Raw genomic sequence first — 20,039 nt, 5'->3', positions numbered from 1 at the left:
TCACCTCTATATTTGGCTACTTGTGCCTGTCGGTAAATGGTGTGCGTGCTGGTGGGCCTAAGTATTGATGAGAGTATCATCCTGTGGGTCTGTCAGGCTCGTCGTTGTGTGGAGGGAGGCAGTGCTGGGCTGATCCCCAGTCAGCTGCTAGAGGAGAAGAGAAAAGCCTTTGTCAAGAGAGACGTGGAGCTAGCCCCGCCAGGTAGGACCAGTGCGTAGGGCTGTGGCATTCACGACATTTTGTCAGACGGTTATTGCCATGGAAAAGACTGCCGGTCTCACGCATCTCCACACATTACAAGCCACCGATGCGCGCCTTTGGAACGTCTGCATTTAAAAAAAGTATAATACATTTATTTAATATACACCATCACAATAAATCCATTAGGAACATTATCATATCAAAATGTATTTCAGAAGAACTGAATATGAGTTGGCCTACTGTATGTTATCTGGCTTTGCTCCATGCCATAGGCTGTCCGCTTGTTCATTTAGCTGACAAGATATGCTTATTATTTTATTTTTTATTAGATGTTATAGTAAGAATATAATAGAATTTAGCTAAATAAAATAGAAAGGATATTTTTCACATTACAGAGCGAGTGCGGCATAAAAGTGATCATTTGAAACAGGTCCTATATGCTTAGATTGAGAGTTATTTGGCAACTTTAGTTGTGAATGATACAAACCTTAAAATGTCTTAGAAATAAAAAATATATTATGGGCTGCAGGATGCGACTATAGACTATTGATGATTTGAGAAAGTAACAAAAAAAAGCTTGCGCTCTGTTCCTTGCCTCAGGCTGTTCTCTCATCAAGTGATCATATTTTCACCCATCAGACTATTCTCAATTTAATCTTGTCTTTACTAAAACAAGATTGTCTTTATCTTGACTTTAATACTGTAAAAGTAGTTTCGGTTTAGAATGGCCCATGCATGTCATCTGTATGCCCTCAAATAGCGAAATGGAGGCCGTGCTTCCAGCGGGTCTGTTTTGTAAGCTACTTCGGTTTTTATTGCGGAGCATGTGCTTAAATATGATAAGGTCAAACTACTACCATGGGCTCTCAAACCTTGTTCCTGCAGCCACCCAGTGCCTAAATTGGGAAAGCAAGTGAAATCTGTTAGGGAACATCAATATAAAAAAACGCAATTTAACATATTTCGCTAAACTGCGCGCTCAAGAAAGGAATTAGGAGAGAGCGGAGGAGGTGGTGAGGTATTCTGTATAGCTGAAGGTAACGTGACACTATTAATTAGGAAAATATATATTTAAAAAAAACTATTACAAGGCTATTTAAAATCGAATACAAATTCACTAATTGTAGAGTAACTGTAAACCGCCCTGCACAATCAATGAGCCGACAGCATCGCCTAGGACTGGCTTTACGTTCTCCCAGACTCATGGATAGACATTTTGTAGCGTAGCGTAAGGTAACTACTGTAGTCCATCCAGTATGCATACTAATACACTCCACACTCAAAGGCGATTACTCAAATGTGTTTAATTTTGGAACATAGGCTATAACAATTATGTCCCACAGACATCTTAAATCAGTGTTGTTTCATTTGTTTTCTGCCATGCAAAATGTGCAGTAGGCTATGTATTGGGGCGGCAGGTAGCCTAGTTGTTAGAGCGTTGGGCCGACAAGCTAACAAGGTAAAAACCTGTCATTCTGCTCCCGAAATAGGCACTGTTCCCCAGTATGCCGTCATTGTAAATAAGAATGTGTTCTTAATTGCTTAGTTAAATAAAAGTTACATTTTTTAAAATTGTATAACTGCACAATCATGTTGGGTACAACCAAAGCGTGTCTAGAGTGCATAAAAGGAGATTACCATCACTCAATGGTCAAATTGAATTTTTCTGCAGTCATGACTCATAGCTGCTGGTGTGGCAGTCATACAGTCACCCAACAGCCCTACCAGTGGAGCCCACCTTATTAACTCTTCATAACTCTTACCCCCTGTCTGTCTGCCTGCCTGTCTGCCTGCCTGCCTGCCTGCCTGCCTGTCTGTCTGTCTCACTCATCACTAATGAACAGACAGCATTTAATATGAGCCATATCGTCAGATCCTAGATGTGTAGCTTATTGTGTAGATTATTATGTAGCTTATTATGTAGAGGGGAATGATGGGTGAGGTACAGAATACAGAGACACGATCTGGGACCCGAGTGGGTCCGGATCCAGAATTCTAAATAATGTCACGGGTCGGATCTGATATGATTGTCAGGGGTCTTCGGGTATGTTTAATTTTAACTGACTTGCCTGAAAGGACCCGCACATACCCGGAAGGCGACTGCTGCAGTAGAGAGAGATACATTGTATAATTTATGCTGCTGCTCTTTTCACGATAGTGGCACTTGTAGCTTGTTGTTGGCCAATCATAAGTCATCAAAGCATCATAGAGCCTCCGTGGCAAAAGTTCTGAGATATCTAATCAATGGAAGATGGATTTAAAATCACAGAATTAAAAGTTTAAGGAGCAGGATAGGCAACAACGACCATGAGCCAACAGTTAGGCTGCTACTTAATATTCTGAATGGAGTTGTTTTTATTTGTAACTGTATGACGAGAAAGCTCATGCACTGTAGCCTCAATTAGCCTAGCTAGATAGCTTAACTAGCTTCTCCCGGTTTGATGCAGTCAAGACAGGCACTACGTAATTATATTGGATGATCAATAACCTAGCTATGGCAGCTATTCGTTTGCTATAGTGCAAGTCGGCTTTGTTGGTTGATGTCTCTCGTCTCTCCCTCCTTCCACCCTGTGTCACTCGCTCACATTAACACACTCCCTCCCCCACCTGCTAGAGTGACACCTCTCCCTCCTCTCCCTTGTGCGTGATCAGCTCCGGGTTCTGCTGCTTCCCTTACTCGGATCGAGTCAGGAACCAGGTCTATACTGAATGGGTCTAGTTGTGCTCGGGTCCGTTCAGAACAGGTCTCTTTATTTAAAAAAATATATTTATGCATATCGGGTCCGGGTGGGAAAGCCCCAGGTCCGTTTCGGAATGTTTCCATCTTTCTGGACTCATGACCTCTACTTGGCATTGTTATATACTGCCCCCTAGTGTAAAATCAAATGGATGATTAATAAGAAAGACATGTGAATACCTGTGGATGCATGTGGATAGATGGAGTTTGTATGGGATCATGTTTGTATGGGATTGTGGTTGTATGGGATCATCGTTGTTTACATGTGTGTTATTGTGACAGGAAACCTTTGTACTGGAGTGGCGGGAAAGAACAAGAAGAAAAAGATGATGTATCTAACCACTAAGAATGCAGGTGGGAATTTTTTGAATTCTGAGAATTTCTGTAAGTTACATTGAAAGGTTGACAAATAAATAAAGCTATCAATTTGTCACTGTATCTCTCTGTCTTTATCTGTCGTTGTTTTTATTCACCCTCTCTCTCTCTCTCTCTATTCCTCGATCTCTTAGAGTTTGACAGGCATGAGTTACTGATCTATGAGGATGTTGCCAAGGTGCCTCCGTTCCGCAGGAAGACGTTGGTTCTGATTGGTGCTTTGGGAGTGGGCCGACGCAGCCTGAAGAACAAACTGCTGCTGTCTGACCCACAACACTACGGCACCACCATCCCCCGTGAGTGTTGCTAACGCTAACTTTCCAACTAATTAACAACAACAAAAAATGCTAACATGCTAAAGCTAGCCGTTCTAACAATCCAAGAATGTTCTTTGGAATTTGGATTGAATCCATTGTGTTAGGACACCTTCACAGTAACTAGTGATTGTTGAAACAGTTTCCAGCAAGTCGCTCTGCATAAGATTGTCTGCTAAATAACACAAATGTAGATAATATTCTTGCCTCCTCCAGACACCTCCAGAAAGCCAAAGTCAGGGGAGCGGGAAGGCCAGATGTATGCCTTCACCTCGCGGAGCAAGATGGAGGCAGACATCAAGAACGGTCGCTACCTGGAGCATGGCGAGTACGACGGCAATCTCTACGGCACCAAGATGGACTCCATCCATGAGGTGGCGGAGGCCGGTCGCATCTGTGTACTGGACGCCAATCCTCAGGTAGCAGCGATTGGCCACATTGTGACCTCACACACCACAATCTGGAGCCCTATATGGGTGAATGCAGGGTTCTAACAGCTATAGACATTGGTACCTCTTCCAGACATTGTATTCCTTGCACTACTTCCAGGCCTTGAAGGTACTGCGGACGTCTGAGTTCCTGCCTTACGTGGTGTTCATCGAGGCCCCTGATTTCGAGGTCCTCAAGGCCATGAACCAGTCGGCCATCGAGACTGGAGTCGTCACCAAGCAGCTGACGGTAAGCACCAGGGTGAAGCCAAGCAGAGGATAATGACTGAACGGAAAAAATCAATGACAGCTACTGGCTATGTCTTTCATTCAGGAAGACCAACATGCCTCACTTTGTTTAGCCATTATACACTGAGTATACAAAACATTAAGGACACCTGCTCTTTCCATGGCATAGTCTGTCCAGGTGAAAGCTATGATCCCTTATTGACGTCACCTGTTAAATCCACATCAATCAGTGTAGATGAAGTTAAAGAAGGATTTTTAAGCCTTGAGACAATTGAGACATAGATTGTGTACGTGTGCCATTCAGAGGGTGAATGGGAAAGACAAAACATTTAAGTGCCTTTGAACGGGGTATGGTAGTAGGTGCCAGGCACATCGGTTTGTGTCAAGAACTGCAATGCTGCTGTTTTTTTTTTGTTGTTGTCAAAAATGAGTGAGCCACATTTAATAGATCTTCAGATGGTTCTTTATACTGTACGTCTGTGAAGTTAGATTTTTGAAAAAGTAAAAGTGTGAAAAAAAAGTCAAAACTAGAAAGTTCGAACTGCATAAACCTATTTGAACCTGGAGCTATCCAATCACAAGCCTGAACAAATACAGACGGACGAATCAGGACGTGTCTTTGCCGACAACACTGTCAGAAATCTCAAAGTAAACGATGTCACATCGTTGTTCAGTGACGACAGTAATTTGTCTGATGATCATAATACATTTCTTGATGTGTTTGAGGATGTATTCTGACTTTATCTGGGTACAATAGTGTTATTCTATCATTTATATATTCAAATAGCAACAGTGAACATGACTAGTTCAGGTAGAACTATGCTTTAGACCCAAGGTCACAACTTGCTGAAACGCCCTAACGTTGCTCAATAGCTACATGTCTGAACCTCCAGGTTCGTAGCTATTAACGCCTCATAAACATAACTAACTAGCTTGTGCAGGGCCTCTTCCCTTCCTGTTACTCTTAAGTTCTAACAACCACCGTCTTTGTTCTCTGTAGGACTCAGAGCTAAAGAGAACAGTGGACGAGAGCACCCGCATCCAGACGGCATACGGACACTACTTTGACCTCACCATCGTCAACGACAACCTGGACGAGAGCTACAGGAACCTGAAGGCAGCTCTGGAGAAGGTCTCTGCTACCCAGCAGTGGGTCCCAGTCACCTGGGTCTTCTAGTGGGAGACAGAAGGACAAGAGGGTGGTGTTGAACACGAATGTTCTCTCATTCGTCAACACAAGACATCCGATGATACTGTCTGGCTCATCATCACAGTGACCTCTGGACCGCTGACCTTTGGACCCCATACATAAGACTGAACTGACAGCATTCTTTTTGCTGTGTACATATTGGTTTTGGAAATTTGTCGACAAAACGTCAAGGATTTTCTTGTTTGGGCATTATGTGATTCTGCTGTGTGCATGTGTGTGTGTTTGTGCGTCTGTGTGTGCGTGCATTCCTGTGGTTGCAGAGTGTCTTTACCATAATCATGTTCGCTACATTGATTCTTTAGGTCAGCAGTAGTTCGTCTATGTTTACATGAATCATTAAATGGTCATTCAGTATATTAAATAGATTATCTTGCATCAAAACAGTGGTAGGTGGCCTTCTACTACTTATGTCTTGACTACAGGTCTGACACACACACACACTCACTCACTCACTCACTCAAAGAGAGCCAGCTGTCTTATTCCCCAAATTCTATTTTTATTACCACATTCTATTTTCTTGTATGAGGAGGTCAAGTTGAAACCCTTTTTGACACCTACTGTTGGGTATTTCTTTTTTCTATAATTTCAAAAAAGGCAAGAGACTGAGGTGTGAACATAAAACATTCAAATCGTTTGAAGATAGCATGTAGATACATAGAGAGACGTGTACGATAGATAGACTGTAATAAGTACAACCTTTATTTATGTTGACTACACGGGCACTTTTTTATTATTTGTTTTTGACGTGTCAAAAGCCTTCTTTCTATTTTATTTCATAAAAATACTATTTCCACCCAGGTCTGCTGTACAGTACAGCACACACCAATTTGGCAAATAAACGGCTCCAGAATTTCACACGATGGGTTCCTTGCTGTTGGTTAAAAAGAAGGCCTTCTGGAGCCATTCATCAGGCCTTCTTGGTAACCAACAGCAAGGAACCCGTCAAGTAAAATCCTGGAGCCGTTTACTTGTTAAACTGGGCGGAACTTTTTATTACACTTTCGTAACAGAGGATCTTGTGATGCAGTAGTAGTACAGGATGCGTGGTCTATTTGGTCAGTTGAAATCGATGCACCCCAGGCTTTGGGAAATTTGGTGATAATTCGTTTGGGAAGAGAAAGCTAAAAGCAGATGACCCCAGAGTTGTGGGTGGTATTCACTAGACACGAAACAGAAGAATAACAGACTGTGGATGTACTACTTTCCCAATAGGATACGCTTGTTTTTGGTTTCTGTTGCGAAACATTTAGATATAATGTGCCCTGATGAATATGACCCTGGAAACTCCAGAGGAACGACACACAACAATGACAAGTGTGTGTGCTCCCGATGAGTGTAAGGTCATAGTTTCTTACTTTTAGTATGGTTTCTACATTCCACGACGCTCACATGTATCCACGGCATTTTCAAATACCTAGAATATGAGTTTGGGGATTTCAATTAGATGAATTCATGATTGAACAATTTCAAGATGCTTCTGTATTTGACTGTGTATCAGTCACAGTTTCTAGACGTACTGTAAATGACAGACTGTGAATGTAGATATACAATAGACTAGAGGCAAACGCTAGCTACGGTGACGGTGGGTTGTTTATAGGAAAATGAACTGTACATTTGATGAGGCGCACAATTAAATGCTTAAAATCAATGAGACCAAATTGACGTCTGATTCTGTGGAAGGATCCATTTTTTTTATTGAACCTTTGTTTAAACTAGGCAAGTCAGTTAAGAACAAATTCATATTTACAATGACGGTCTAGGAACAGTGGGTTAACTGCCTTGTTCAGGGGCAGAACGACAGATTTGTTTTTTAACCTTGTCACCTCAGGGATTCCATCTAGCAACCTTTCGGTTACTGGCACAATGTTCTAACCACTAGACTACCTGCCACCCCATAGCATCCCAGTAAAGCTACATATATTAGGGGGTTTAGGAAACAGCAGAAACTCTCCCACTTTTTAGGCCCACGTGCAAAGGTTTTCCAGTGTTAAGAACACATGTGGTAGCCCAAGCACATGATATGATGATATGCATTCCAAGCCATAATGACCTCATCTGACTCCATTTCCCACTGCCACTAAAAAGAATGGATTGTTCCAACTGATATTCAATGAAACTAGCATCAAATATTAGATTATCAATGCCTCGTCAGATAATATTGATAGAAACAGTTCCCCTGTGTTTCTAAGAGCCCTGCCCATTGTCCCTCCTCATCCCCAAAGGCCAAAGCACAAATGGTGGGTGATCTAGATTATTTATTAATCTGTTTTATATATATCATTCTCTTCTTTCTTTCCATCCCTCAGTTCCCCCACTGCTTCAACCTTCAGTCTCTTCCGCAACAGACAGGGAATCTCTTTGCCTTTGTCGGTCAAAGGCGGCCAGGTGTCTTTAGGATATTTTCCAGCTCAGGACATTCAGCCATCTACCAACCGACGAACACAATACTAAAAACAGTTCCAACAAGCGTAGGTGTTTCCTTCAGGACGTGACAGATAACTGTGCTCCTTGTGCCTCTAACCTCCTGCCGAACTGTCCAGGATGTGGCCAGTGCTGCTTGGTGTGTTCACTGCCTTGGTGGTGGCCTGGGTGACCGTCTACATTTTTAATTATTCCAAGAGAAAGAGGGTCTTTTCCCAGGAGTGCCTGCGACCACCGGGGCCATTGGTGACAGACAAGAAGCAGAGAGATGAGGTGCTGAAGAAAGGTGAGTCATGGTTGTCAACGGTACAGGACTCAAATGTTGTTGATGACGCTATGTTTGCTGACATTTTTACTAAGTAAGATGGGGGAATAGTTAGCGGTGTTTTTGAACTGCTGTTGAAAATGACGCCATGCTATGAATAGAAGAGACAGGAATATATCCATATCTGGATTGGGTTACTGTATACAAAGTCAAATTGGATCTGTTACTGTTGTGTTTGTGTCTGAAAAAGCCTAATACCTAATATAATGTAGGCTTCAACATTATGTGCTTAAACAATGAATGGTTACTTGACAGCAATACCCTAACTTGACAAGGATACAAACATGACTACGCATTTGAATTACATATTAAAACAACAGGTGTGAGGCATGTGCGTGGTGTGACCAACTTAGCAGCTCTTGGAAATATCCCATTTGACTTCACCATTCCTTAAAATACCTTTTTTTTGGTGAGTGGATGACGAAAAAAGGAAAAAGTGCATTCACGTTGCGTGAAGTTTCTGCCAGTCTTCTCAATTAGATGGTTGATTCCCCGGTGATTGTCTGTCTAAATCACTTTGATGTTATTCTGAATGATTGTTTTTAGAATCGACTTTGACACCAACATGTGAAAATGACCGAGCAGAAAGTACACAAACACACTTCACTTTTATGAATAGGATATCCTCTTTCTGCCTATATCTATGATGATACTAACTACCCCCCCCCCCCCCCTCCCTCCTATCAACATTTCCAGGTTTCAGAATGGACCGTGTCCCGGAGAACCTTGACGCTATAGTGATTGGCAGCGGTATCGGGGGGCTGACAGCAGCGGCGGTTCTAGCCAAAGCAGGGAAGAGGGTTGTGGTTCTAGAGCAGCATGACAAGGCTGGAGGTTGCACTCACAGCTTTGAGAACCAGGGCTTTGAGTTTGACGTAGGTAAGAGTCACTGTGATGGAACCGACCATGGACTACACTCAATAAGGCCTTAAACCTCTAACGAGTCACCCTCCCGGATCCGGGATCCTCCTCATCAAAAAAGCTGACTAGCATAGCCTAGCCTAGCGCCACAGGGATATCATATAATATAATTTCATGAAATCACAAGTCCAATACAGCAAATGAAAGATAAACATCTTGTGAATCCAGCCATCATTTCTGATTTTTAAAATGTTTTACAGCGAAATCACAATATATATTTATATTAGCTCACCACAATAGCCAAACACACAACGCCATGTTTTCACCATGTTTTCACCGCCAACATAGCTTTCACAAAACCCACAAATAGAGATAAAATTAATCACTAACCTTTGAACAACTTCATCAGATGACAGTCTTATAACATCATGTTATACAATACATTTGTTTTGTTCAAAAATGTGCATATTTAGAGGTATAAATCGTAGTTTTACATTGCAGCCACCGTCACAAATAGCACCAAAACAGCCAGAATAATTACAGAGAGCAACGTGAAATACATAAATACTCATCATAAAACATTTATGAAAAATACATGTTGTACAGCAAATGAAAGATAAACATCTTGTGAATCCAGCCAATATTTCCGATTTTTTAAGTGTTTTACAGCGAAAACACAATATATATTTATATTAGCTCACCACAATAGCCAAACACACAACGCCATTTATTCACCGCCAACATAGCTTTCACAAAACCCACAAATAGAGATAAAATTAATCACTAACCTTTGAACAACTTCATCAGATGACAGTCTTATAACATCATGTTATACAATACATTTATGTTTTGTTCGAAAATGTGCATATTTAGAGGTACAAATCGTGGTTTTACATTGTGAATACGTAGCCATAATGCACCAAATTGTCCGGAGAAATTTTGGACAGTCACGTAATCTAACCAAAGAACTCATCATAAACTTTACTACAAAATACATGTTGTACAGCAAATGAAAGATACACTGGTTCTTAATGCAACCGCTGTGTTAGATTTAAAAAAATAACTTTAGTACAACGTACAGCATGCAATATTGTGAGACAGCGCCCAACAATTCTCCGCCTTGTTGGAGCCAACATAAACCACAAAATCCAAAATAACATCATAAATATTCTCTTACCTTTGATGATCTTCCATCAGAATGTAGTGCAAGGAGTCCTAGTTCCAGAATAAATCGTTGTTTTGTTTTAGAATGTCCATTTCTTCTGTCGAATTAGCAACTTTGGCTAGCCATATGGAGCGCACATGTCCAAGAACTCTTAGCGCATGGAACGAAAAATTCCAAAAGTCCCAATAAACGTCGAATAAACTGGTCAAACTCGGTTGAAAATCCAACTTTATGATTTTTTTTTCTTCTCATATGTATCCAATAAAATCCGAGCCGGAGCATTTCGTCGTGTATACCTAACGCATTTCAGAAGACAATGTGGGGTTCCCTGGTGCGCAGTTGAATACTGCCAATAGAGCGGACCTGTCACTCCAAAAGCTCTCATTCGGTCTCACATCAAGCTAGACACCCCATTCAACATTCTACTGCCTGTTGACATCTAGTGGAAAGCGTATGAAGTGCATACAGATCCATAAATATAAGGCAATTCAATAGGGAGGCCCTGACACAGAGCCCCATTTTCAGAATTTTCACTTCCTGTTTGGAAGTTTGCTGCCAAATGAGTTCTGTTTTACTCACAGATATAATTCAAACAGTTTTAGAAACTTCAGCATGGCTATTTTCTATCCAATAGTAATAATAATATGCATATTGTATGATCTAGAACAGAGTACGAGGCCGTTTAATTTGGGCACGATTTTTTCCCAAAGTGAAAATAGCGCCCCCTATTAAGAAGAAGTTTTAAAGTGTATGCACTCAAGATGTTCGGTCTAGTAAGGTTATTCCATGTTTGTTAATCTCAGTGAAAAAGCAGAACTTGTTATCATTGAGAACTTACAAAGCGAAAACTAGTCTCTGGTGAATGGTGACAGACGGCCAGAGGCCAGTGCTCACGCAAGAGTTGGTTCAGGGTTGCAGAGATTAAGCAAAATTAAATGGCGAGTGGTGTTTGATAAACTCAATCTAGGCACAATCGTGAGGGAGAATCATTGGGCAAAGCTTCTAATACATACACAAATGATCCAGCAAATATTCTCTCACCACCTCTACCCCCTCCCTCTGTCAGGGATCCACTACCTGGGCCAGCTCCATGAGAACAGCATGTTTCGTGTGGCCCTGGACCAGATCAGTGAGGGCCAGATCCAGTTCACCAGGTTGGAGCAGCACTTTGACACACTGATCCTAGGTCAGGGTGAAGACCGCAGGGACTACCACATCCTCTCTGGGAAGACGGAGATGGCAGAGAGCCTGAAGAGGCAGTTTCCTGATGATGTGGAGGCCTTGAATGAATATTTCAAGTATATGAAGGTACTGTGCGTGCGCGCGCGTGTGTGTGTGTGTGTGCGTGCGTGCGTGCGTGCGTGCGTGCGTGCGTGCGTGCGTGCGTGTGTGTGTGTGATCATAACCCCTCTCATGTCTCCCCATGCTGCAGAAGGCAGCTCGTCGTATCAATCTCCTGGCCGGCCTCAAGATGATGCCCATGTGGCTGGTAGGCTTCCTGTCTCGGACCGGCCTATTAGAGCGCATCTCCTCAGTGTTCCGCATGGCCATCACCAAACACACAGAGAAGATGGCCACTCTGACCAAGAACAAAGACCTGCACGCCCTCTCCGCATACCTCTTCTATGGTCAGTCCCTGTACACACCCACTCCCAGGGTGAATTCCAATACTTTTTCATTGGACAACTATTTTCCGAACTGAACTGGCACACTCTTGCTGGTTTACAACGTAGTCCTAGAACATACAATTGAGTGCTCTTCTGTCCTTCTTGAATGTAGAGCATGTGGTTATGTTTGTCTCGCTCTGCATGTTCTGTAATGCAGTGGTTTGGGGGGGGGGGGGCGCCCTGACATTTTCAAATGTGAAATAGGTGTCCCCGGGGTAAAAAGGTTTGGAACCCCTGCTCTAATGTGAAATGTAACTGTTTCCCCTGCTGGTAGGTGTTCCCCCTAAGGAATCCAGTTTCCTAATGAATACTCTACTGCTGCAGCACTATAAGAGGGGAGCCTACTACCCCATTGGAGGGGCCAGTGAGATCGCCTTCCACATCATCCCAGTCATCCGGAAGGCAGGTGGCGCTGTGCTGGTCAGAGCCCCTGTACAGACGGTCCTTCTGAATGAGGAGGGCTCAGCGTATGGTCAGTGTCTAGTTCAGGGGGGAAAGCACTAAATCAATGACTCATTGTACTATTAGATATGCTTACTGTTGACCGTCTTCTATGGGAATCTTTGGCGTTACATTGGACTCGTTGCAAAGTGAGTCGTTGGTCTATGTCCACTGACCTCTGGTTGACCTCTGGTTGTCAGGTGTGACGGTGAGGAAAGGTCAAGAGGAGGTGGAGGTGTTGGCTCCAGTGGTCATCTCCAATGCTGGCATCTTCAACACCTTTGAGAAGTTCCTTCCCCCAGAGATACAGGCCAAGCCGGGTGAGTGGTGGTGGTCATGAATAGCACTGAACTCTAACCATGCTGAACTGTTACTGAAACATCAGGAAACAGGTTGAAACATGAGAACACGTGATTAGTAGACAGTGTTTGACTAAGTTGGACTAATCAGATGTGTTCTATGTTCCCAGACATCCAGGCCCTGCTGGGGAGGATGCAGCATGGGATGGGCAACTTCCTGGTGTTTGTGGGTCTGGACGGCACGAAGGAGGAGCTGGGCATTACCTCTATGAACTACTGGATGTACAAAGATAACGACCTGGACACACTGTTAGTACAGTAGTGGGGTCTCTTGAGTTGTATTCTCTTTGATTCTTTCATTTGCTCGTTACTTTGTTTTTTTTGTTCATTCTGTAGCAAAATATAATACAGCATTTGTGTTCTATTGTGTTCTATTTAATTCAGGGATGGGCAACTCCAGTCATTGGGGGCCTGATTGGTGTCACACTTTTGCCCCAGCTAAAACGCCTGACTCCAGTAATCAACTAATCATGATCTTCAGTGTAGAATGCAATTCCTTTTATGAGCTGTGTTTGCTAGGGATGGGGGAAAGGTGTGACACCCGTAGCCATGGGAAGTAGGGGTGCTGAGGGTGCTGCAGCGTCCCCTGATAAATCATAATAAAATAATGAATATACAAATCAAATAAATACAAATGTTTCCACGGCAAATTAGTGCACTAGGCCTTAACGACTTACTCCTGAATGAGCAGAGAAAATTTAATTAAATGAACTGCAGCTGAGGCCCCTGACACTTTGAGGCCCTAACCACAGTATTACATGCCTTTATTTTTTTTAAACACATGACTTATTTCAGCGGTACGTGTGATGTTTTGATTGTAGGATGGAACGCTACAGTTCTCTGAGCCGAGAGGAGGTGGCGGGGAACATCCCCATGATGTTCATTCATTCCCCCTCTGCCAAAGACCCCACCTCCAGTACCCGCCATCCAGGTAGCTGCCTCAACAACACACACCTGCACCAATAATACATCAATTACGTTCAATTTGTCACGTAAACAACAGCTGTAGACTAACAGTGAAATCCTTCCTACCTAGAATACAACACGGTATTTTTTGAATTCATAGAGCACCCGTCACACCAACAGAAACGCTGAAAAGACAGAGTGAAGTTTAATATATCAAATAAAACATTTTGAGATGAGCAGTGAGGATCAGTACTTCAATGCTGCTGAAGGTCGATTTTCATACAAACAAAGGCAGATAGTTTAATAAGGTATTAATTATGAGAAAGAGTTTTTATAGCTCAAATGATTGTGTTCTAAGACTCTCTCTCCACCTCCCGACAGGGAAGTCCTGTATGACGCTGTTGACCATGGCCAAGTTTGAGTGGTTTGAGGACTGGAAAGATACCAAGATTAACAAGAGAGGGTCCAATTACGAAGACCTGAAGATGAGCATGGCCAAGGAGCTCCTAGACTGGGCACTGGTTATCTTTCCTCAGCTCAGGGATAAGGTACTTTGAAAGTATAGCGTAATTTGAACAAAATACACTGTCGTATTCAATTTACTGATGTATACAGTAGAGTAGAGTTTCTTGGACAATCCAAAGAGGCATTATAATTCGTTATCACACCCATTGTGCTTGGAATCAAAGTCTTCTTTGAGGCAATGATGTCATCCAATTGTAATGATGTCTCATACCTGCTGGCTGTCTCTGTACCTACCAGCACAAGCTGTTGAAAATACGTATTTTTGGTTGAAAGATGTTGAAAAACCATCTTTCAACCGAGTTTGCTCACTGGGTACCTTGTGTCTCTCTATAGGTGGTGTATATGGAGGCTTCCACGCCCCTGACCAACATGCACTACCTGGGCGCCCCGCGTGGGGAGATGTATGGGGCCGAACACAACCTGGACCGCTTCAGCCCGGAGACGGTGGCCAGAACCCGGCCCCCCACCCCCGTCAAGGGACTCTACCTCACCGGTGAGAAAGAAATGGGTCACTGTGGTAGTATTTGAGTTGTATTTGAGTACATTGGTCACAAAGGCACAAGGTGATGCTTGACTGTGGCAGTTCTATGAGTTAGTCAGCAGCGTAACATGCAAGAACTGAAAGTCATTTTAAGGTGCGACCATAGATAATACTGTTTCTGATCTATTCCAGATGGTTCTACACATTGTTCAAACTTACTGTCCGTAGTTTTCATATCAGCAAACCCTTTGTGTTGTTCTGAACCCCAGGCCAGGACGTGTTCTGTAACGGGATGGCCGGTGCTCTGCACGGAGGAATCCTGTGTGCCTCGACAGTTCTGGACCGTATTCTCTACATGGACCTCCTAGCTCTGAAGAAACAGCTCAAAAAGCAGACTCGTGAAAAGGCTCGTAACAAGGCCTGAGAAACTATTTGGACACAGCACTGACCACAGTCAAAATCATTACATAAACCAATACCATGTAGACGACTGCCTACAGTACGTCACATTTCTTCCCCCTATCTATCAGTTTCATGTAAGTGCCATGTTGTCTTGTATTGAATTAAAACACGGTGTCTTTCTTTATTACCTGTTATGGTTACATGTTGCCATCTCTTTAGCTTTGTTTAATGATGTTCGGAAAAAATGACCTCACTGGATTCCTCGCAGTCGTGAATGATTACCACTCTTTAGTCAGATCGCAGGCAGAAACATGGGTGTGTTTTATGTTTTGTTTCCGTTGAAGTGCTTCTGTAGTATAGACACAACTCATTAAGGTGCACTTCCCCCCCCCCCCCCCCCTGAAAGTCTGTTAAATTCATCCTCTCCACTGCGTGTACTTTCAACCAGATTTTGTTCAAATAATACTTGTTACAATCCATTGTAACCAAGTAATGCTGTTACTGTAATACCTATCACTGTTACGCTGTTGCTACACTGCTGTAATGTTTTTACCTAGTACTGTAGACAGCCGCCAGGTAGGTTTCAGCTTGTCCTGTTCTATCGAGTCAAATGCAGATAGGGGAAAATAAGTCACTCTCACTGCACCTCACGTCTCAGTACAAACACTATGCTGGGAACTGGACATTGAACTCCCATGCCATTAAAAACACTTAAACATTCACAACAAGTACTACTGTGCATTCGGAAAGTATTCAGACCCCTTGACTTTTTCCACATTTTGTTACGTTACAGCCTTATTCTAAAATGGATTACATTGTTTTCCCCCTCATCAATCTACACACAATACCCCCTAATGACAAAGCAAAAACAGACTTTTTGAAACTTTAGCAAATTTGGTTAAAAAAAAAAAATATATATATACATTTACATAAGTATTCAGACCCTTTACTCAGTACTTTGTTGAAGCACCTTTTGCAGCAATTACAGCCTCGAGTCTTCTTGGGTATGACGCTACAAGCTAGGCACAACTATATTAGGGGAGTTTCTCCCATTCGTCTCTGCAGATCCTCTCAAGCTCCGTCAGGTTGGACAGGGAGCGTCGCTGCAAAGCTATTTTCATGTCTCTTCCAGAGATGTTTGATTGGGTTCAGGTCCGGGCTCTGGCTGGGCCACTCAAGAACATTCAGAGACTTGTCCCGAAGCCACTCATGCGTTGTTTGGCCGGAGCAGGTTTTCATCAAGTCTCCCAGTCCCTGCTTCTAAAACATCCCCACAGCATGATGCTGCCACCACCATGTTTCACCAGATGTGACGCTTGGCATTCAGGCCAAAGAGTTCAATCTTGGTTTCATCAGACCAGAGAATCTTATTTCTTTAGGTGCCTTTTTTTATTTTGCCTTTAGGAGTCTTTAGGTGCCTTTTGGCCAGCTCCAAGAGAGCTGCCATGTGCCTTTTTCTGATGAGTGTCTTCCATAAGGCCACTCTACCATAAAGGCCTGATTGGTGGAGTGCTAAAGAGATGGTTGTCCTTCTGGAATGTTCTCCCATCTCCACAGAGGAACTCTGGAGTTCTGTCAGAGTGACCATCGGGTTCTTGGTCACCTCCCTGACCAAGGCCCTTCTCCCACGATTGCTCAGTTTGGCCTGGGGGCCAGCTCTAGGAAGAGTCTTGGTGGTTCCAAACTTCTTCCATTTAAAAATGATGGAGGCCACTGTGTTCTTGGTGACCTTCAATACTGCAGAAATGTCTTGGTACCCTTACCCAGATCTGTGACTCGACATAATCCTTTCTCGGAGCTCTACGGACAATTCCTTCGACCTCATGGCTTGGTTTTTGCTCCGACATGCACTGTCAACTGTGGGACCTTATATACCTTATATACAAACAATTGAATTTACCGCAGGTGGACTCCAATCAAGTTGTAGAAACATCTCAAGAATGATCAATGGAAACAGGATGCACCTGAGATCAATTTCGGATCTAATAGCAAAAGGTCTGAATACTTTTGTAAATAAGGTATTTCTGTTTTTAATTTTTAATACATTTGCAAACATTTCTAAAAACCTGTTTTCACTTTGTCATTATGGAGTATTGTGTGTAGATTGATGAGGACATTTGTTTTATTTAATACATTTTAGAATAAGGCTGTAAACGTAACAAAATGTGGAAAAAGCCAAGGGGTCTGAATACTTTCCCGAATGCACTGTGTACTATATAAAAGTTGATGAATCACACTCACGTGATGAGTGAGTAACGTTGCACCGACCACTCTCCTGAAGACGAGTGTTAGTTCCCCAAGTTAATGCCTAGGCTTTAGCTCATCGGGCTAACCCAGTCCAGAAGCACACTAGTGACCCAGGTTTCAAACCCAGTCTGTCATATTGGCAAAATGCTAGTATTGTGCATGATGTTTATAAAGCAAAACAGTGTTGGGTTAGTAGCATTGAGGCATCTCAGTAACAACGGCTCAACCTCTGGTCTAATCTTAGATAATGAATGACAAGAGACGGGCCATATGTTTTGATCATAGTTTACAGTCATAGGCAAGGGGGAATTAAGTGAAGGGGTTACTATTTTACTGTCACTTAATACCACTACACATCGTCAGCCAAAGACTTGTTCATATTCATGTCAGGATATATGATTGGGAAACTGAAGATGAAATACCATATTTATAACCGAGAGGAATGCCAAAAACGGTCATGTCCATCAAATAGTACATTTGTATCAGTTTGTCTGTTCAATATCTTACCGGTGTTTTACAGAACAGCTTCCTGGGTAGGGCTGTTATGTAACCTGTCTGGCCAAAGAGCACGGACGACGTGTTACAGCATCAGACATGACCAATATAGGAAAGATTGAATCTTTGATAATGAAAACAGATTTTATTTACCATATTACACAACAAGTTCCATGACACTGATACATAATAATATTAGTAAAGTATTCTGAGTAATACCTTGAAAAAAAAATTGGGAAAGATTTATTCATATTTACACACTGGTATGTACAGATTGGTAGCTATAGCTACTACGCAACCCCATTCAATCTCTTGTCCCCAACTTCTGCTCTACAGTACACACTTTCATAGATGTCCAAACACTTGCTTTTCCTTATGGTCTCCAAACTTTCCACCTCACGTCCCCATTCAACAATCCCAAGGACCAAGTCTCTGTAGTATACATATCCAGCTTCAGAATCCCCACTCCACATACAGTATGTGCCATATTCTGTGTCATTTATCCCTTAGTCTGTGGCCTCAGGCCTCCCCCTCGCAGGCTTCCTAAGGAGGTACAGTCCTATGGTTGGGAGTGGGGTTCAGGAGACGCCGAGTAAGTTTGCAGGGGGAGAACAGGTGTGTTGGAGACCTCAGAGTAGGCTGGCGGAAGCTCTGGGTGGATAAAGTCTGGCTTCATCTCCACCTAGACAAAATGAGATTGGATGAATAGATTAGAAACGTTGAGATTAAAAAACACGTACAATACGGTCCAGTGTTTTACCCAAAAAGTGTGAATAAAAATGTATTGTAAAGTTGTAAACCCTACCGAACGGTACAATTTGCACCTCATGTTTAGGATGGACTATTACCTCATTGTAGGCAGGAGGTGGGCTGTAGAACTCTGAGGTGCTGTAGCGAGGAGGCCTGTGGATGTCTTCGTTGTCATAAGATACTGCGGGGAAGGGAATGACATAGATGGAGGGCCTGTCTCGTCTCTCCTCCCGGTCCAGTTGCTCCTCGCGGGCCCGGTGGAAGGCCTTACAAAAGGCTGTGCAGCAGAGGATGGTGATGCCAAATGTGATCAACGGCATGAAGATTCTAAGGGAAGAGAACGTCATTGGGTTTGTGAATTTCTCGTCGCTGTAGGAGCACATGACCAGACACAGGCAAAGTCTATTTCGGTTTGTGTTTGTGCGTGTGTGTCCTAGACCGATATGAATGTGGACAGGAATGGGACTCTTACTCTAAAAAGTAAAAAGCCTCTTGTATCGGCATCTTGTGAAGTTAACACCTGCACCTCAGTAGAAACCTGCAAGAACAAACACAACACCATAGTTTGACATCCCTTTTCGTCCTCCCAATCGAATAATCAACGATATGCTCTACTTTCCGGCTACCCGGATAAAGCACTAAATAAACTTCAGTTAGTGCTAAATACGGCTGCTAGAATCCTGACTAGAACCAAGAAATTTGATCATATTACTCCAGTGCTAGCTTCCCTACACTGGCTTCCTGTTAAGGCAAGGGCTGATTTCAAGGTTTTACTGTTAACCTATAAAGCGTTACATGGGCTTGCTCCTACCTATCTTTCCGAGTTGGTCCTGCCGTACATACCTACACGTACGCTACGGTCACAAGACGCAGGCCTCCTAATTGTCCCTAGAATTTCTAAGCAAACAGCGGGAGGCAGGGCTTTCTCCTATAGATCTCCATTTTTATGGAATTGTCTGCCTACCCATGTGAGAGACGCAGACTCGGTCTCAACCTTTAAGTCTTTAACTGAAGACTTATCTCTTCAGTAGGTCATATGATTGAGTGTAGTCTGGCCCAGGAGTGTGAAGGTGAACGGAAAGGCTCTGGAGCAACGAACCGCCCTTGCTGTCTCTGCCTGGCCGGTTCCCCTCTCTCCACTGGGATTCTCTACCTCTAACCCTATTACAGGGGCTGAGTCACTGGCTTACTGGTGCTCTTCCATGCCGTCCCTAGGAGGGGTGCCTCACTTGAGTGGGTTGAGTTACTGACGTGATCTTCCTGTCTGGGTTGGCGCCCCCCCTTGGTTTGTGCTGTGGTGGAGATCTTTGTGGGCTATACTCGGCCTTGTCTCAGAATTGTAAGTTGGTGGTTGAAGATATCCCTCTAGTGGTGTGGGGGCTGTGCTTTGGCATAGTGGGTGGGGTTATATCCTTCCTGTTTGGCCCTATCCGGGGGTATCATCGGATGGGGCCACAGTGTCTCCTGACCCCTCCTGTC

General features: G+C 43.2%; 2 protein-coding genes across 3 annotated transcripts in view; both read left to right on the top strand.

Annotated features, from left to right (window-relative positions):
* LOC139564900 (MAGUK p55 subfamily member 2-like) overlaps positions 1–7,163 on the top strand; it is a 60,742-nt gene extending 53,579 nt beyond the window's left edge. For both annotated transcript variants that reach the window (XM_071384776.1, XM_071384775.1), the window contains exons 8-13: positions 97–202; positions 3,222–3,293; positions 3,449–3,610; positions 3,845–4,047; positions 4,178–4,306; positions 5,306–7,163. In XM_071384776.1, coding sequence (XP_071240877.1) covers positions 97–202; positions 3,222–3,293; positions 3,449–3,610; positions 3,845–4,047; positions 4,178–4,306; positions 5,306–5,482 — 849 coding nt within the window. In that variant the 3' untranslated portion in view covers positions 5,483–7,163. The remainder of the gene's footprint in view (positions 1–96; positions 203–3,221; positions 3,294–3,448; positions 3,611–3,844; positions 4,048–4,177; positions 4,307–5,305) is intronic.
* Positions 7,164–7,799: 636 nt separating this feature from the next.
* On the top strand, positions 7,800–15,252 carry LOC139564975 (all-trans-retinol 13,14-reductase-like). The gene is made up of 11 exons (XM_071384929.1): positions 7,800–8,222; positions 8,958–9,140; positions 11,354–11,595; positions 11,720–11,915; positions 12,229–12,426; positions 12,596–12,715; positions 12,865–13,003; positions 13,576–13,685; positions 14,042–14,208; positions 14,519–14,678; positions 14,936–15,252. The coding sequence occupies exons 1-11, from the start codon at positions 8,057–8,059 to the stop codon at positions 15,088–15,090; spliced, it is 1,836 nt and encodes a 611-aa protein (XP_071241030.1). The 5' UTR covers positions 7,800–8,056; the 3' UTR covers positions 15,091–15,252.
* Positions 15,253–20,039: the final 4,787 nt, after the last annotated feature.

This window comes from Salvelinus alpinus, chromosome 36, assembly GCF_045679555.1.
Source record: "Salvelinus alpinus chromosome 36, SLU_Salpinus.1, whole genome shotgun sequence".
Lineage (NCBI taxonomy): Eukaryota > Metazoa > Chordata > Actinopteri > Salmoniformes > Salmonidae > Salvelinus > Salvelinus alpinus.
The sequence above is the reverse complement of the archived record's forward strand: the minus strand, read 5'-3'. Positions and strand labels throughout refer to the sequence as shown.

What these genes read in the sequence shown, in the direction of transcription:
- LOC139564975 (XM_071384929.1), top strand. Translation starts at nt 8,057, where the DNA reads ATGTGGCCAGTGCTGCTTGGTGTGTTCACTGCCTTGGTGGTGGCCTGG. An exon ending in AGATGAGGTGCTGAAGAAAG is followed by an intron (nt 8,223 to 8,957) that starts GTGAGTCATGGT and finishes CAACATTTCCAG; the next exon opens with GTTTCAGAATGGACCGTGTC. An exon ending in TTCCTCAGCTCAGGGATAAG is followed by an intron (nt 14,209 to 14,518) that starts GTACTTTGAAAG and finishes GTCTCTCTATAG; the next exon opens with GTGGTGTATATGGAGGCTTC.